This window comes from Podarcis vaucheri (genome assembly GCF_965113315.1).
Source record: "Podarcis vaucheri genome assembly, chromosome: 8".
Classification (NCBI taxonomy): domain Eukaryota; kingdom Metazoa; phylum Chordata; class Lepidosauria; order Squamata; family Lacertidae; genus Podarcis; species Podarcis vaucheri.
The window spans coordinates 48,945,737-48,963,461 of record NC_138766.1 but is presented as its reverse complement, the minus strand read 5'-3'; the positions used below and the strand labels follow the sequence as shown (position 1 = coordinate 48,963,461).

Below are 17,725 nucleotides of genomic sequence, written 5' to 3'. Positions count from 1 at the left end.
ACTCATATGCTACTTGAGTAAACCCACCCTCAGATTAACTATATTTATCGGGATTGTGCCTGTGATGGATACAGGGTCATTAAATTATAAAAATGCAAACACAACAGAAAAAGATCACTTGCCTGCTATATGACCAGCTGAAGGGTCTTCTGGACTTGGAGTAACAGGATAAACAGGATTCCCTTTCAAGAGGGGAGGAAAAGAAGACAACTTTCAGAAAATATCTAGTACATTTTACTTACTCACTACATTTATACATCGCTCTTCTACCCAAAGCACTCAATGTGCTTCACAGTATAAAACAATTAATTTCATAAATATGATACAATGGCTCAGGATTGCATTATCTCAAGGACCACCTGTCCCCATATGAACTGACCCATACCCTGTGATCATCATAAAGCCCTTCTTCGTGGGCCTCTTCCACAAGAGGTCTGGAGGATGGCAACATGAGAGTGGGCCTTTTCCGCAGTGGCTCCCCATTTGTGGAATGCTCTCCCCAGGGACATTCAGCTGACACCTTCATTATGCATCTTTAGGTGCCAGGGGAAAACTTTCCTCTTCAACCAGGCCTTTGGCTGATTCTATGACCTTTTAAATGTGTTTGGGGTGGTGGTTATGGGTTTATTTTGTCCTTGTCCTTGTTCTTATTATGAATTTTGTGTTGTGAATCACTCAGTGACCTTTGGGTGAAGGGCAGTATACAAATTTAATACAACAATAATAAAATGAATCATGACAATTACCTGAGACAATTCCAGAAGATGTGGGGGGGGGGATGTGAGTTGGTGCATCAGAGAGTATCTCACTGTGTCTCACCCTTTCCTCTACTGTAATATAGGAAGCTGCCTTACTCAGAACCAGACCACTGGTTCATAGCTCACAATTGTCTACACTCTCCAGCATCTCTCCAGGGTGACAGATAGGAGACATTCCCAGTCCTATCTGAAGATGCCAACAACTGAACCTGAGACCTTTTGCATGCAAAGCAGATAACTCTGTCATTGAGCTACAGCCCTTCCCAGATATTACATGCATGGAGCTGCATAGGCTTGTTGGGATTAGGAAGGTGGGGCAATGGCTGAAAACAAAATCTTTTGCTTCTTACCTTCCTTTTTTCTTTTGACTAACTCTGGCTCCTCACTTGTCAACATTCTTTGTCATTCTTCCTCCTCCCAAATCCCCCTCCTGACACATCATCTTTACCTCTCTTCTCCCCACCCTCCACCCTTAGCCTTACGTTCTCCCTTACCCAAATCTTCTTCTTCCCCTTCCCTCACTCAAAACATCCCTCTGGCTTACTTCCCCTACCCTTGCTCAGATCAGCGCTCTGTCCTGGCCCTCCCCATCTGAAGAAGAACTTGAGCTCACAACTCTGGTTCTACCAAAGGCTTTCGTTTTCAGATTAGATCAATGCATGAGGCGTATTACAGGTCACAGGAATCTGCAGGTACATGGGAGGTGAAATATAGGGCTATGTGCCAGCTAAGGCATTGATGCAACAAGCAACATGCCCTTAGTGGCAAGCAGCAGCTGGAGTCCTGAGACTTGGCAAGCAAGTAGGCACTACTTGAGGTGGGCTGGCCTTGTTCCAAGGTGACAGAGGCAGAGACACAACTAACATGGCATCAGACTTACTGCTAGCCACCTCCCCAGAAGGGGGTGGAGTCTTGAGTGACAGGAGGAACCACCAAAGGACTAGGCATCTCTTGAGGGAGAAGAGTAGAAGGCTCCTCAATCCATCTACTTGGGTCCTCCCTAGTGTCCCCCAAGATGCTGTGTCCCTCCTTGAAATTCAGACACATTTTGTGTCCCATAATTAATGATGATCATAGGGACACCCCCTGAGGTCTTCTAGTGCCCATTCTTCAAGCCCCTCCAACTCTTCCTCCATGTCTGACCACTCCCTCCATGATACCCTAAGGGACTCATGACACCTTCTTTTGCCCGCATCTCTCCCCGGCTCACCTTCTCTTGTAATCAACCCCTTGCTCTTCTTCACCCAGTTCTCTTCTCCTCCACTCTTTATTTCACCCCAGTCCACCCTGTTCTTCATCCCTCCTCCTCACCTTCCTCTGTTACAGAGAACTGAGTGAAATGATGCATTTAAAAAATATTCAAGGGATTTCCCTTGTGCTGGTAGACCTTTGGAATGCTTCAATGGCCACCTGCTTCCTTTCCTCTAGCTATTTTCTGCATTTTTATCCACCCGTCCCCACCATGTTTAGGTATGTAGACGTCTTGCAGCTTTAGAAAGAGAATTCTATATACCATGACCTTTGACACCAGACTAAGATGTATATTTTTAGGACCCATCCTATTTTTTTGATTGTAAGTTGTTTTCAATTGTTTTTAATGTTGTGTTTTAAATTGTTGTACGTCGCCCTGTGACCTTGGGGTTAATCGCACATCATCATTATCATCATCATCATCTCTAAGGGTTGTGTTCTATAAGTAACAGTAGCCTGAAACACAACTGAAATATTACGCAGTATTGGAATGGAAACAAAGAAAACAGGGTTGGGGAGGGGCAGAAACACTCAGCCAGAGAAAACATGTTTAAAAATAGAAGTTGCAGATGTCTGCTTCCCAACCCATGAGCCAACCAGTCACAGAGATATATAACAACATGTTTTGTTAGTAGAATTCAGCTTTATCTTACATTTATGACTGCTACTTCCCTCCATGCTTCATTGCAAAAACCAGAATATTTATTTCCTTGTCTTTTTTTGCAGTATACCTTTTACTTACTGGTGACTTTTGGGGAAATATGATTGGAACAAATGCATGTGTAGGGGGGATATTTAATGAGACAGGACAAAAATGCAGAGCTGTGTGTTGATATATGGATACTCACCATAGCAGAAGGGGAAGCTATGGTATCCTTCAGCGCACCGGTCACAGGTCTCACCCTGATAATTCAACTTGCAGTAACAGCGACCAGATCCTTCCTCACAGCCATCAGAATGTTCTGGGTTACAGCTGCAGGCTGTATATAAAACAGTATCAGTCCCAAATCTTTATTCAGCTTGAATTTATTTACTTCCTACTAAAATTAAAGGAATGTCCACTGCACTTGGGCTACTTCCTGGTTTAGATAGCACTGTTGCAATAATCCTTTCCCTCTTTAAAGTGCTGTGAGAACTTTACCTCTTCAGTCAATACAGTATGATGCTTTCCTGTCAGCAACAGCTTAGGTTGATTTTTCTCGATATATGTCCCTCGTAGGGTCACGCGGGGGAGCGGGAAGAGGCTGCCTGCCCGTCAAATTGCTATCTAGTATCCCAATTAACATCCTGGGTCCCAGTTTCTGAGCATTATTGTTGCTTTTATTTATTTAGGCAGTTATGCCCCACTTCAATGTTACCACTTCTATTGCAACTTACAGCAAAATGTTTTTAAAAACTGAAGTAAAGAATTGCTTTAAAAGATGGATAAAATGGCAAAGAAATAGCACCAAAGCCAATCTGAGCAGTTTTTTAAGGGGCCTAATTAAAAATATAAGGGACGCGGGTGGCGCTGTGGGTTAAACCACAGAGCCTAGGACTTGCCGATCAGAAGGTCGGTGGTTCGAATCCCCGCGACAGGGTGAGCTCCCGTTGCTCGGTCCCTGCTCCTGCCAACCTAACAGTTCGAAAGCATGTCAAAGTGCAAGTAGATAAACAGGTACTGCTCTGGCAGAAAGGTAAACGGCGTTTCCATGTGCTGCTCTGGTTCGCCAGAAGCGGCTTAGTCATGCTGGCCACATGACTCGGAAGCTGTATGCTGGCTCCCTCGGCCAATAAACCGAGATGAGTGCTGCAACCCCAAAGTCAGCCATGACTGGACCTAATGGTCAGGGGTCCCTTTACCTTTACCTAATTAAAAATATATTTGCTCGGTGCCAAAAAAGATAAGCTATTTGGAGCCTGGTGTTCCTTTCTGAGAAAGCTTGTCTCTCTGGTCTGACACCATCCTGACTCCCAAAGATGGGAAAACCCCAAGAAGGAGCCCCGAAGACTATGTGAACATATGGGTAAGTTCATGTGAGGGTAGGCAGTCCTTCCTGTACCCAGGTCCCAAGGGCCTTAAAAATAAGTGCATCAGCATTTTGAACTCCCCTAAGGAAGGAACAGCAGCGGGTTGTCCCATGAAATGGCTGGAAAATACTTAATACAGTAACTGAAGAGATGTATTCTGTTCAGCAGGCTCCAACTCAACAGTTCCTATGTCTCAATCCTGACATACATTGCCAAATTTCCTAACAGCAGTATTTGGAGCCAAGTAAAGTTTCTGAGAGGGTTTCAGGGACTACTCCACAAACAACGTATTTCAGTAAGTTTGACTGGGACGTTCTTTGAGCATGGCAAGCAATTACTGATCTATCATTCTCCAGCAGCAGTCACAGCTGGTGCATCAGTATTACCTCTTTTGGTCTCATACCAAAAACACAATAACATAACATGGGCAAAATCTATCTGAGCATTTCTCAAGCACATAGAGCAATTTTTTTTTTTTAAATGGTTCCTGTACCTTTGCGGTTTGCATGGCAGGGAAAAGCTGTTCTTGCAAAGTGAACTACGCTTAGAATCAGAGAAACTCTAGGGCAATAGAAATATACTGACTTCACATTCTAAAATATATTGGCATTAACTTCCCATTTTCCCATGAAATTGGAAGGTAGAGTGGAAACAAGGTCAGCCTCCCCATGAGGTGGGGTGAGGCAGCCACCTCAAACAGTGAAAGCAGCCTGCCCCCGCCATGAGGGCCCCCCCTGACAGAAGAAACGCACGGCTGCCAGTAGCACCAGCTTCCAGCGACATCTCACAAGATTTCAGCATGATTTTGCTGGAAGCCAGTGCCACTGCTTGCACTTCACCGGTGCCCCCATGCAGCACCAGGGAAGAGAGACTTGCGGGGAGGCAGGATGCTAGCGGGGCAGCATATTCCTGCTTTGCCTCAAGCAGCAAAATGGGACGCACTGCCTCCGGGTGGAAATCAGTAGGGGGGAAAGCAAGAGGGAAAGAACATACGTATGCATCCATACGTTGCTGTCACTGGAACCCCATAAGGACGGTAGAAGCCCTTCAAGCATTTCTCACAGTTTACACCGGCTGTGTTGTGCTATGCAGGATAAAATAAGGAAAAAGGGTGACACGAGAAAAAGAACAGCTAAGCAAGGAAAGAACTGAATGTGGATGTTTGAAAATATGTTACTATGGCCAAGGAAGAATGTTAATGTGGTAGAAATGCAGTGCATTCTGGCTTTCTTGGAGGGCGGTTCTTTTGCATGTTGTCAGAAGCTGAGGAGTTAGAACCCACAGCTCTGGGTACAGTTACCTAAGCGATGACCCTGAAGTAGCACCTGAAGTAGCTAGGCCCACTCTGGCTGTCTCTTGGCTTATTCCCTCATTTGACTTCCTGACTCAACCTCCTAGTCTAACTCCCAACTTAACCCCCTTCTCTTGGACTCCTCCCGCCAACTTGACAGCTTCTATGGCTCAACCTGGCATGTACAATCATACCTTGGTTTTCAGATGCCTTTGGAGTTGAATATTTTGGCTCCCGAATGATCGAAAACTGGAAGTGATCGTTCCAGTTTTTGAAGGTTCTTTGGAACCCAAACATCTGATGTGACTTCCACGGTGTCCAATTGGCTGCAGGAGCTTCCTGCAGCCAATCGGAAGCCGCGCCTTGGTTCCCAAACATTTTGGAAGTCGCACGGACTTCCGGAACAGATTCCATTCGACTTCCAAGGTACCACTGTATTGACAAATGCCCTATATGATCAAAATCTAGTGAAATTAATGCAATCTTATATGAAAGACAATCTTCATGGCTGCTTTGACCATTAAATGACTTTTGTTAAATACAGTGGTAGATCAGTTTACGAACTTAATTAGTTCTGGAAGTCCATTCTTAAACCAAAGCATTCTTAAACCAAGGTGCGCTTTCCCTACTGAGGCCTCCTGCTGCCGGTGCCCTTCACCGTTCGGCTTCTGTTCGGCTTCCGAGGCAAAGTTCACTAACCGGAACACCTACTTCCGGTTTTGCGGAGTTTGTTCACCAAAATAGTTCGTTAACAGGGCTGTTCGTAGACCGAGATACCACTGTATAAGAGAACATTCACTTTGGCTCTCCTTTAATTTACATCAGAAGGGAAAGCCAGTAACAAAGTTATCTGATTTCCATATGTTGCAACACACACACACCCAGTTCATTTCAAATGCAATTGGATGAAATGTGTTTTTTAAAAATGGAAAATGTAACACCAACTTATTTGGATAGCAGAGTTATTTAAAACTTTGTGATCATAAAAGATTAGCTCTACAGCAAGGGAATGGCATCTGTGTAACAGAAACTCATTGCCTGACACAGAGAACAAAGCGTACATGATATCATTATTTTGCAAAGAAACAGACTCTGCACACCATGTCCCAGTTTTCTTCAGTTGGTCATTTATGCAAAACTTTATAATTGTGTTTCTATGATACAAATTGCAAAAGGGTAAGCCCAATACCTATGCCTTTTTTAGGATGGAAAAATTATAATTAGATTTCATGGCTAAGCAATTTCATGCAGCTTAATTTCCACAAAATCAAATTATGGACAATCAACATCAGTTGCAACGGACAGCAGTTTTTTTTAAAGATACCAGTCATTTTCCTTGCTTTGATGATGTTCAGAAAAGATGCTTAGCTAACATATTCTTTCATGGGCAAAAGTGCAAAGAGGAAACGACACAGAAATGTCAAATTGGAAACAAAAAGTTTCCCTCTTTCCCTTAAAAAATATTTTTTCTTTGATTTACATCCAGCTACATGTGAAACAAATACTGCTTTCAGTTTTAGCATGATGGTTGCACTGGATGTTTCCTATGACCCCAGGTCTCAAGTGGAAGGCTAGCTGTCCTCTGAAGCACTTGCCAGGGAAGAATGGGTTCTGCATCAATTCTGCACTGCCCGCCCAGTTCTGAACATGCCTTGGCTTCTTCAGCTACCCAAGCAATGGCCTGCTTCCCCCCTTAAATGATCAGAACTAGTATGACTGCATTGACTGATGGGATAAATTTGTAGTTTCCCAACAGGCTTTTTGGCCTCCTAAGGATCACCAAGACTACATTAGTAACAGAGCAGCTGTGCTGCCTGTGATGATCCTCCAATCAGCATCCTAAACATGTGGATGAGGAATGACCAGCACTGATTTGATGTGTTTTTCCACTGATAAACAGTGTCCAAAGTATCTGATTTAAATGGCAAAAGTCACCCTGCAAATAGTCTGGAGAAATGTCTCAAAATATCTCTCTTGCATCATTTCACCTTCATTACTCACGTCTCTTTAAAAAACATATCCATGTATTATTTCAAGCATGTATTATTTCAATAAGAGGTTTTGGGATGAATAAGATGAAGTATCCTATACTTGGTACAACACTTTTCCTTTAAGTGGTGTACTAAGTACAAGGTCCTTCATCTTGGTCATCTCAAAAGCCTTGTTCCCTTGATTTAAATTGCTGTTGGCTGTGCCTATGCAGAAGCTTAAAAAACAAAGTTCACAACACAATCAACACACATACAGAGAGAAGTAAGTCCTACTCAATTCAATGAGGCTTGTTCCCAGGTAAGTGGACATTGGATTGCAGCCTTATATGACTATCTCATACTCATTTACGTGGTAATGAGCCCAATTAACTCAGTGGGACTTCTGCGGAAACATGTTTAGAATTGCACTGTCAATCTTCCATTACTGAAGTTTACATATCAAGCGACCAGTGATTTCGGCTATCTCCTCTTTTGGAACATTTTTAGAAAAGATTGTGATGGGTATGATAATAAAATGTATTACATGGTTTCAAGACAGGGAGGAATGAAATAAACACTTTAATAATGGGAGTTTTACCTGACAGTTGATGCAGACCCCTCCACCTTGATACTGCTCATAAATATTTAAGCTCTCTTTACGTTGCTCAACTTCAGGATCATAATAGCAGTCCATGGCATGCCCATGGCAGTTGCAGGCTGAGAGAGATGATAAATTTCATTACAACCATCAGGCAAATGAGCAATGGAACACAGAGAAGAAAAAAGCACCTCTAATTTCCATATGTCATGCAATGAGTTTTTACATCAGATGCAGCAAGGTCATCACAGTCTGTTCAGTCCTGCACTGTTCAGACTGAGAATTGTCATTTTGGGGGACATACGGAGGGCATTGTATGACTGAAAAAGCTGCAAATTCACAGGGTATTTTTTAGCAATACTTTCCAAGCTCACAAATGGGGCCAAAATTGCTTCCAAAGAAGCAAGGACTATCTCAACCAATTTTTTGCCAGATATCTGGCCTTGACATTGTTCCAAGTCAGAGCAGATGGGAGGAAGGGCAGGGAGTCGATCACTTCAGCATCCAAGCATGACCTGGAAATATCAAACCTGCATGGTTGCCCTGGAGCTCTTAGCAATATAGGATGATGTCATATTATTTACTTATTCACAGCCTATCTGTTGCATAAAAGAGATTTTTCTTCCATATTACTCATGTGGGATTCAGGTACTGTTTGGTCTGACACGCCTATTTTCATTCAAAGGTTTTTGCAATGTTTGGCACTTTCAAGCTTCACAATATAGGCCGATTGGCCTGAAATGTTTGTACATTGATTTTCGTCAGTCTTTTGTTCTATGCCACATCCATGGCACGTGTCCACAGTTGAGTGCTCCTAATGTGGCTCTCCAACTCAGTTGCAAAACATGTTCCAATTCGCATCCAGAAAGCAGTTTTGCCAGTCCTTAGCTTGTGATGTGGTTCCCTGGCTGTCAAGCACTTGGGAAGTGTTGTGAAAGGGACTTTGGCAAGTGGATGAGACAATTCACTTGCCAGTCATTTGATGTCAGAATGGCATAAGGTGACTGACAGGTTGGCTATCTTGCCCACCTGTCAAAGTTGGTCCACAGGGGTGGAGACAGATAATAATCTGCTTTGGTCTGAAAGGGCCCTTCTTTAAATGGCTGGAATGAATTCTTTCAACATGTGAGGCAATAATACAGAGGGAAATTATATTATGTATATTAAAAGCACCTTTCCCTCCCCACCAAATAATCACATTCAGATGCTAAACTTACGTTCACAAGCATTTGTACTGCTTGTTGTTGCAGGTTGCCATTGTTTCTGGTTATATCCAGGGCAGCAATGATTGCAGGTTTCTCCACAAGTGTTGTGCTGACATTCACATCGGTACCTGGGTATATAAGTAATTGTCATTTGATATCAATGATTCTCTCTTTTTTTGTATTTTTCACACTCTAACGTGATGTGTGCACAAACCTAACTCACAGAATGTACCAGCAGTCTCTTAAAATTGAACTTGAATCCTTTATAACAGCCATGGGATTGAAGTATTATTATTATTATTATTATTATTATTATTATTATTATTATTATTATTATTATTCCAAAACAACTTATATGAAGACATCTCAAGATGATGAACAATGTAAAATAGCACAAAAAATACATTACCATACATTTAAAGCACTGTTACAACACTTTAACAGTCATCGCCAAATAATCCTGGGAAATGTAGTTTGTTAAGGGTTAAGAGAGCTATAATTTCCAGAGTGGTTCAATCACTCTTCTCAAGGAACTCTTGAGAACTGTAGCTCTCTGAGGAACCCGGGATCTCCTAATAACCCATTTCCTGAAACTGGGATTAATTTCCATCTTAGAAACAGTAAAGTGCTAAAGATGCCTTAAACAAATTCTGAAGTTATAGAAGTAAAACCTGAAAATGATGCCATCATTGTACAGCCACAAAGCAACCGTTTTGAAAGCACAATGGTTTTGGTCGTACTGTTGTATCCTTACCTGTATGAATTTATGTCCCTTTCGGCATCACAGATATCTGCATGTCCATTACAAACACACTGTCCACCAACACTGATGTCTTTTATGCTGTAGTAATACTAGACAGAAACAAGATTTGCAGGTAAGTAGCTGACAGAGCTTATCCTCAGGGTGTTCTCTCAAAGATTATGAATTCTAGACCCAAGATGATATAAACTTGCTAGTGAAATATATATATGACCACCAATAATTCCCCCTACCATGAATCTTTGACCTTGATAAACTTCTTCTCCACTAAAATTTGTATTTTAAACATATTTTGGTTATTGATTGATTGATATGGGCTGAGGGGCAGAAGATAAAAAAGGGAAGTGAAAAATAGAATGGGCAGCTCTAGAACAGAAAGTTATAATCATTGTTGCAGAAGGGAGAGCTAAGAGGATTGGGAGAGCCCTGCTGGATCAGGCCAAAGGCCCATCTTGTCAAGCACTCTGTTCTTCCATAGGAAACCCACCAGCAAAACCTTAGCGCAACAGTACTATGGAAGCAGATGCAGTAATGCAAGTATACAGCCATGAGTTGAAGTAGCTGGTTCGATCCTTTCTGATCACCCACAAATCCACTGGCTGTCTTTAGGCAAACAACTATGTTTCAACACTTCATCTTTACATTCCCATCTTTTTTAAAGGGCATTATAAGGATGATTAGATTAGAATATGACTAAACCAGATCAGGGTAGCTGAAGGGTCTCAAACCCTCAGTGAGTTAGGGGCTTCCCCTGCATATGAAGACAGGCTCTGGCAGATTGAGTGGACAAGACCAATACTGGGTCCAACAGTCAAGAAGGTGGTTTTTACATGTGCTGTAGAGGGAAGTGAGGGGCTGGTGGAGCTCATCAACCTGGGAAGGTAGCCCCTCTAGGAGAAGGAAAATGCTGGTCCTAAACCTCCGCTGCCTTGCAGGATATCTTCAGGAGAAGAAAATGAGTAAACCTTATACAAATCTGGAGTGGAGTCCCTAAGATGCTTGGATGGCACCTTGTATGCCTCCTTCCAGCAACTCCTGCAGCCAAGCTGGTACCAAACATATTGCTCTGCTTTCCTTTGGACCACATCAACAAGGCCAAGAGGGGGGTCCTGTAATTTGGGCTTGCACCCCAGGGAGATCAGTTTGGTGCTGCTAACACAGTGGTTTGACTTCACCCCCAGAGGTGCACTCCATTGTCTCTCCAGACAGACAGATGCCAACAATTCTTTGAGAATTTAGGAAGAGGTGCAACACATACTTATTTCATCACGTGTAGCCATACAGTGGTTTATGAGGCTTCATACAGCACCTAGGCAATAACAAGTCTTTCTCCATAATGTCAAAAGGGTACAGAGCTATGCAGATCAAAGCCGAAGATCTTAGAATTATGTTAAATCCCATGCTCCATGGTTTCAAATTGGCCAACCATCTATTGACTTAAACAGCAGGAATCCAAGACACAGAGTAAGCATTACAGCAATATCAAGTAAAGTGGGAATACAAAAAAGATAATTTCCACTCACTATTCATGTCACTGACCAGGGGCCCAAAATAATGTACTGTATAGTTGTCTCAGAAACTCAAAATTGTTAGTCATTCTCCAGAACTGTTTAGCCTTATTCAGTGCATGTCTGTTCCAATATAACAATTCAGGGATTAAGATTAAGGCTGCAGTCTATAGGAACTTACTTATCTTGCAGTGCTCAGTTGAGTCTTACTTCTGAGTAGACATTCACAGGATTGCACTGCTCGGCTGCAATTGAGCATATGCTTATTTGGAAGTAAGTCCTATAGTACACAGTGGATTTATTTCTGAATAAATATGCATAGGATTGGGCTTCTAGTCATTTGCAAGCACTACTAATCCATATGGTGTCCAGAGAGCTTAAAAGTATGTTATCTGAGCACCACTCCCTGTCACCAGCCCATGTATGGCAGATAAAGCCACACTCAGTCAATAGTTATAATAACTTCTGTGTACATTTAAGAAAGAGAGAGAAAGATTCTCCACCCTACCTGAGCAGTACTGATGTACAGTGGAAGGAAGAAGGCCAATAAAGAAATCAAGTTTGCTACCTTATCCTCAGTGACCAGGAAAGGCAAAAGGTTGCATCTGCAGGGGAATTATTTTATCTTACAAATTCTGCTTCACATATGTGTAATGATTAAAAGCCTACTCCATGTTTTCCTAGCAGTTCTAGCACATCAGAATCTGGAGTAATTGAAAACCAGGTTTGATTTAGGAGTCACGCTCTTTTTCTCTAGTAGAAGATTCTAGTAGAACTCTGTGAAACTACCTGCTTGATAAAGGTCAGAGTGATAAAATCATACTCTGCTTAGACCACTTTTCTGCATCTTCCTGGATCCAAATTTCCTGAAGAAATTTACAATATGCATCCCACTTTCCCCAGAAATCCTTAAATATGAATGCAGCTGGAGTAAGGAGTGGCTTTAGACCAGAGGTAGCCAACATGATACGATATTGCTGAATAAAATCTCCCTTCAATACCAACCAGTATGGCCACGGCCAGGGCTGATGCTAGTTGCAATCCAGCAACATCTAAAGGGCACCACATAAGTAGGAAGGTTCCTTATGTAGAGTTAAACCATTGGTCCTTCTTGTTTTTAAGCAGAGTTTGGATGGCCATCTGTCATGGCTGTTTTAGTTGAGATTCCTGCATTGCAGGGAGTTGGACCCGATGTCCCTCAAGGTCTCTTCCAACTCTACAATCCTATGATTCCTCCCTGCCAAAAGATAACTTTTACTCACTCTGCGCGTCACTGTAGGATCCCGTTGAGCTTTAGATATCAAGTGCCCAAGAAGGGTATTGGTTCTGAGGAAATGTAAACGGATATTTGTTGCTTTAGTAAATTCTCTAAGTATAGGAGAATGGGTGAAGTTATTTGCTCCTGGACGACCGTTTACCAAGGATATCACAATCTAATACGAGAGAGAGAGATCAGTTTTAAAACATGGACAAATTAATAGAAAGCAACTTATCTAGGACATGAATAAGCAAACTGGGCCCCTGGTCCATTATTGCAACCATTATTTCAAGGGTGGGCATTGTTTCAAAAGGTGAATAGATTCCAGTGAAATGTTGTTAGAATTAGTGTAATGCCACCCACTACAAGCATAGCTAAATGCAAATGTGGGCATAGGCAATTGGTGGCCACACAATACAGCCACAGACTAGGGGAGTGGGAAAGGAATTACAATAGGCTTCATTGTAGAAACACTCAAGTAACTTGCAGCACAAGCCTAGACATATCCTCTCAGAAGTGAAATCAGTGGGCTTACTAACAGTTAAGCCTGGAATGAGAAGGCAGACCGGGGGCAGCACTTTAATGATGATTTGGAGGCATGTTGCAGCCCTGAGCTATCAACCATAATGTTTCAAATGAGCCCTCAACCCAATCTTCTTTAACAGATTTGGGGACAGGGGCTGCAGAGAGAAGGGAGAATCAATGAAAGTCATCTCTTCCCTTTCATCTAACAGAAGCCTCCAATGGATCAATGAGCCTTTAATCAGTGGAGCAACATAATAATAATAATGTATTTTACACCACCCTTCAATCATATTCCAATAAGAGTTTAAGACAGCAATTCAAAGAAAAATGGGTCTTAAGCCATGAATTACACATGTACAGTATAAAAAACGAAGTACAGTGCTACCTTGGTACTCGAATGGCTTGACTCCCGAACAAATGGACTCCCAAACGCCACAAACCCAGAAGTAAGTGTTACAGTTTGTGAACGTTTTCAGAAGCCGAACGACCAACGCAGCTTCCGATTGAGTGCAGGAAGCTCCTGCAGCCAATCAGAAGCCACACTTTGGTTTGCGGAAGGTTTTGGGAGTTGAACGGACTCCCAGAATGGATTAAGTTCAAGAGCCAAGGTACCACTGTATTCTAAAGGCAACAACTGCCTAGGCTCTCAATCTATTAAGATAGCCAACAGTCACAGATTCTCACAAAGGATAAATAACCTTGTCCCATTTGTGATCTGAAGGCATCTCCAGTATTAACTATCTAATTGAAAGAACCTTTATGTCCGGCAGATAAACTAGATTAAATGCTTGAACATTTAATGTACTTTAAAGCACTTAGAATTATTGCAACTATCAATACTAGTTATTCGTACACCCCTAACAATCAGTTATGTTGTTAAAAGATGTGTAAATACTGAAGGATTTGGCCAAAATGAATTATTATTTTTAGTTGTAGCACAAGGATCCATGACATAAGGGATTGCCGGCAGCAAATAAGCTTTTTAATTACTCTCTCTTTACGATAGAAAGAAAATACAAAATGTAGTTGTGGAATTTCCCCATAAGCCAGAGCAGGTTTTTCTAATGATTAAAGAAAACTCTTCAAAGCCCTTTTTAACAAGAGCTCATTGTAGACTAATAATCAGCTCCACTAACTCAGAACCCAGTTCTTGGAACTATACTATTTTAGGAGCCAACTGGAATCTTTATCCATGCCTCTAAGCACAGTAAGTCCTACCAATAGGGGGAAAGAGATTATCTGTATGAATGATTGCTAGCTAATTCAAGACCAAGGTGTCTGTTTGTAGTTTTATAGCCTACAAAATGACATAGTTTTTAGAACATGGTGGCCAGAAAGGAATGCAAAAAGCACCAGTAACTAGGGCAGTTGTCAGTAGTGGCACTTGCGGTGGGCCAAGAAACATAGAGGAGGTGGATATCTGGTGGGAGAAAGTGTTCTATATGTCCTTGGAAGAGTGGAGTGTAATTCAAGAGTGCTCATCTTCAGGTCAATCCATTCACCAATCTAACTTATATCAGAATGCTGGAGTGGAACAGCGAGGTACGTAGACAAGTGAAGTGAGTTTCAATGGTGGTTACAGACAGAAGAGAGAGTGACCACTGGTCACTAAGAGCCCATTTAATAGTACTGATCTGCCTTATAGTTTTGTTATGGTACTATTACTGAGGTACATTTGAAGTACTTTCATGCAAAACTCTTGTCTAAATGCTGTGTTATTACAGTACTGCTGTCGTCCCGTCCCCCCCGTCCCCCCGTCCCCTGCCCTGAACTTACCTCTCCATTTTCTAAAGGCACAATCCGAGAATATTCTGTAGTGCAAATGACATCATCATCTTTTCTAACACGGGCATTCGCTTCCTTCCCAAAACGTTCCCAACAGCCTTGCTTAGAATCTAACAAAAATAAATAAATCACCGTGTGCAGTTCCTGACCTTCAGAACATTACTCCAACAGTTACATAGAAAATATTCTAAACCGCCAAATCTAAAATGGAGTGAAGCCTGGTAACTCAGATCCTGCGCCTTGACTTCCCAAGAAAATTTACTGTTCTCACAAAGTTATGCCGGATAGTCCTGTGACACATTAAGTCTGAGTGTTTCAGTGAGTCTGAGAAAGGGACAAGGGAAGAGCAGGTCTTGCATACTCCATTTAGCAGGGAAATATCACCTCTTTCTCAATATTGTGGTGTCTAATCCACCTCAGTGGTTGTTTTTAAACCTTGAGACATAATGTGCAATTAGGCACTGACAGAATCTGGTCTTAAGTCTGCCTTAAGTGAGCATTAAACTACAAACTTTCAGTCCCATCCTATGTAGCATTCAGCATGCTCACTAAAATCTATTGATGTATATAGTATACGTTTGGCTCCACAGGATTATCCACAGTTTCTAAAGCTTGGGCATAACAGGAGGCTGGGGCTTATTAAAACAGAAAGTGAAAGATTTCCTTCTCCTTTACTCGCTGGTGAAGGAAATGGGAGTGGGAAGTCTGCAGCCTGATGAATCAGGCCATTAGCGAGTGATATTGAATTTAGCTAGAGGTATTTGGCAGGGGGGGGGGGAGAGAGAGACTTGTTCATGAATTCCTTAAGGTACCACATATTCTTAGAAATTAAACGCCCAGCAGGAAATAGTTGCAATTGTCAAAATAAAAAGTTATAAGAGTTTTAAAAACTGGTACTCACAAGCAAAATATTGCCATGGCATATAAGTTTTTCCAAAGTCTGTTGATCTTTCTAATACCCACAGATCTGGACGAGGAGAATTTGCAAATTTGATGAGGACATAGGCCACATGAAAGAACTGGTAATAAAATAACACGTAGAGAAACATTAAAATATACTCAATTGTACAAAGAGAAAGGTAATCCTGTTATTTCTGCTAGAAAACGATAGGGGTGGTGAGGTTGTGCCTCCAGTGGAATTAAACATTTAATGTCTGATATTAGTAACCAAACAATATCATGACTATGCTCATGTTTGCTCTTCTATACTAGTGTTCTTTAACCTTGGGTCCCCAGCTGTTGTTGGACTACAACTCCCATCATCTCTGACCATTAATCAAGCTGGCTGGGGATGATGCGGGTTCAACACTGTTTTGGACACTGTTTTGGATACAGTTTGAAACTGGATGTTTCAAACACACTTTAAACAGCAGAGGTAATTAACTTTAAGTTACTTTGGGTTGCCTTGGGCAACATAGTGACTGACAAATTTAAGGGTAAGGGAAATTCCATTGCCATGCAACACCAAAAAATGATAACTACAACAATTTAGTCACGAAGACAAAGTATAACTATGGTGCCAGAACTACAATGAATGCAACTTCACTGGAGCGGATCTAGAGTAAGCAATTTTTACACTTATAGCCATAGGGTTCAGTCTTCCTAACTCTTCTGTCAATGTTCATATTAGTGGTATTTTACTTGGAACAGTGTGTGGAGGCTTGGCCTATTTATTTCTTTAACATCAAAGAGAATGCAATAATTAACAAAGTTGAAGCCTACACTTGATGAAGAGGAGTCAGTAGGCCTGTCCCAGGCCTTCGAGCACTGATGTTTCTTGGTACCCACTTCCTAAATGAATAGAGCTGTATTCTGGCAAAGCGCCGACAAAGCAATTGTTAGCAACAGGACATAGTACAGTTCAAAGAGAGATAATGACAGAAGATTCATTCTCACAGCAACTAAGAGCAATTTGCAGTTCAGGGTGGGCCAACTTTTCATACCAAGTGGGCCACAAGAGTACTTTGACATGGAACCCATGTTCTATGAGGGGTGAGAGGAGCTAGGCCTCACTTAGCTGGCTTTCGGAAGGCAGCCAAGAACTGGGGGCATGTGAGATGTTGGCCTTGCTCCCCCCCACAATCATATGCAACAAGACGGTGTGTGTGTGTGGCCTGTTGGTTCTGTGTCAAAGTACTCTTGTGGCCCACTTGATGTGGAAAATTGGGCCGCCCTGGCCTAGGTACTGGCCATTATGGGGAAAAAGGAAGTGGCTCAGCACTAGAGGGCAAATGGGTGCCCCCCCCCTCCATCTGGCTGGTAGTTAGAAAGACAAAAAGCCAGAACTGAGAGTTGAGTGATACGAGCTAGAAGCTAGAACTAGAAAAGCAACAGACTGAGAAGCCAGAGGGTCAAAGCGATGTTTGACTTCTGTTTGAATCCAAGGGGAAAGCAAGGCCCTCTTGGGGTGTTAATGCTGTGAACTCCTCCATCATAGCCTCAGGTTGTGTATATATGTGTGTAAGTAAGGCATATATCATATAGACACAACAGTCTCTGCTGTATCTCATTCCAAAAGTAACACAAACCCTGGGTAAGTGCCTGGAACCCCTGGAAGCTCACACAGCTCAGAGACTGAGGTGGAGTGCCACAATACTGTTCCTGAAAAATATATCTAGCATAGTAGCCAAGAATCTGAGCTATGAATAAGGGAGCTTCTGGTTAGAATCTCACTAAAAGCCCTAGGCAAGCCATACCGTCTTTCCACCTCAGTTGTTGCATCTAAAAATGGAGGAAATACTGGTGTACCTTACAGGATTGTTGTAAGGATTACAGTTAAAAGAGTGGAAGTGAAGTTAAATAACGC

At 42.1% G+C, this 17,725-nt stretch overlaps 1 protein-coding gene across 1 annotated transcript in view; it reads right to left on the bottom strand.

The window, feature by feature from the left end:
• LAMA3 (laminin subunit alpha 3) overlaps positions 1-17,725 on the bottom strand; it is a 132,312-nt gene that overhangs the window by 100,303 nt on the left and 14,284 nt on the right. Inside the window, exons 3-11 of the mRNA XM_082234871.1 lie at positions 15,821-15,938; positions 14,911-15,029; positions 12,614-12,784; positions 9,838-9,935; positions 9,096-9,211; positions 7,879-7,997; positions 5,013-5,103; positions 2,858-2,989; positions 123-182 (exon numbers count right to left, since the gene is read on the bottom strand). Of these exons, the coding sequence (XP_082090997.1) occupies positions 123-182; positions 2,858-2,989; positions 5,013-5,103; positions 7,879-7,997; positions 9,096-9,211; positions 9,838-9,935; positions 12,614-12,784; positions 14,911-15,029; positions 15,821-15,938 (1,024 nt within the window). The remainder of the gene's footprint in view (positions 1-122; positions 183-2,857; positions 2,990-5,012; positions 5,104-7,878; positions 7,998-9,095; positions 9,212-9,837; positions 9,936-12,613; positions 12,785-14,910; positions 15,030-15,820; positions 15,939-17,725) is intronic.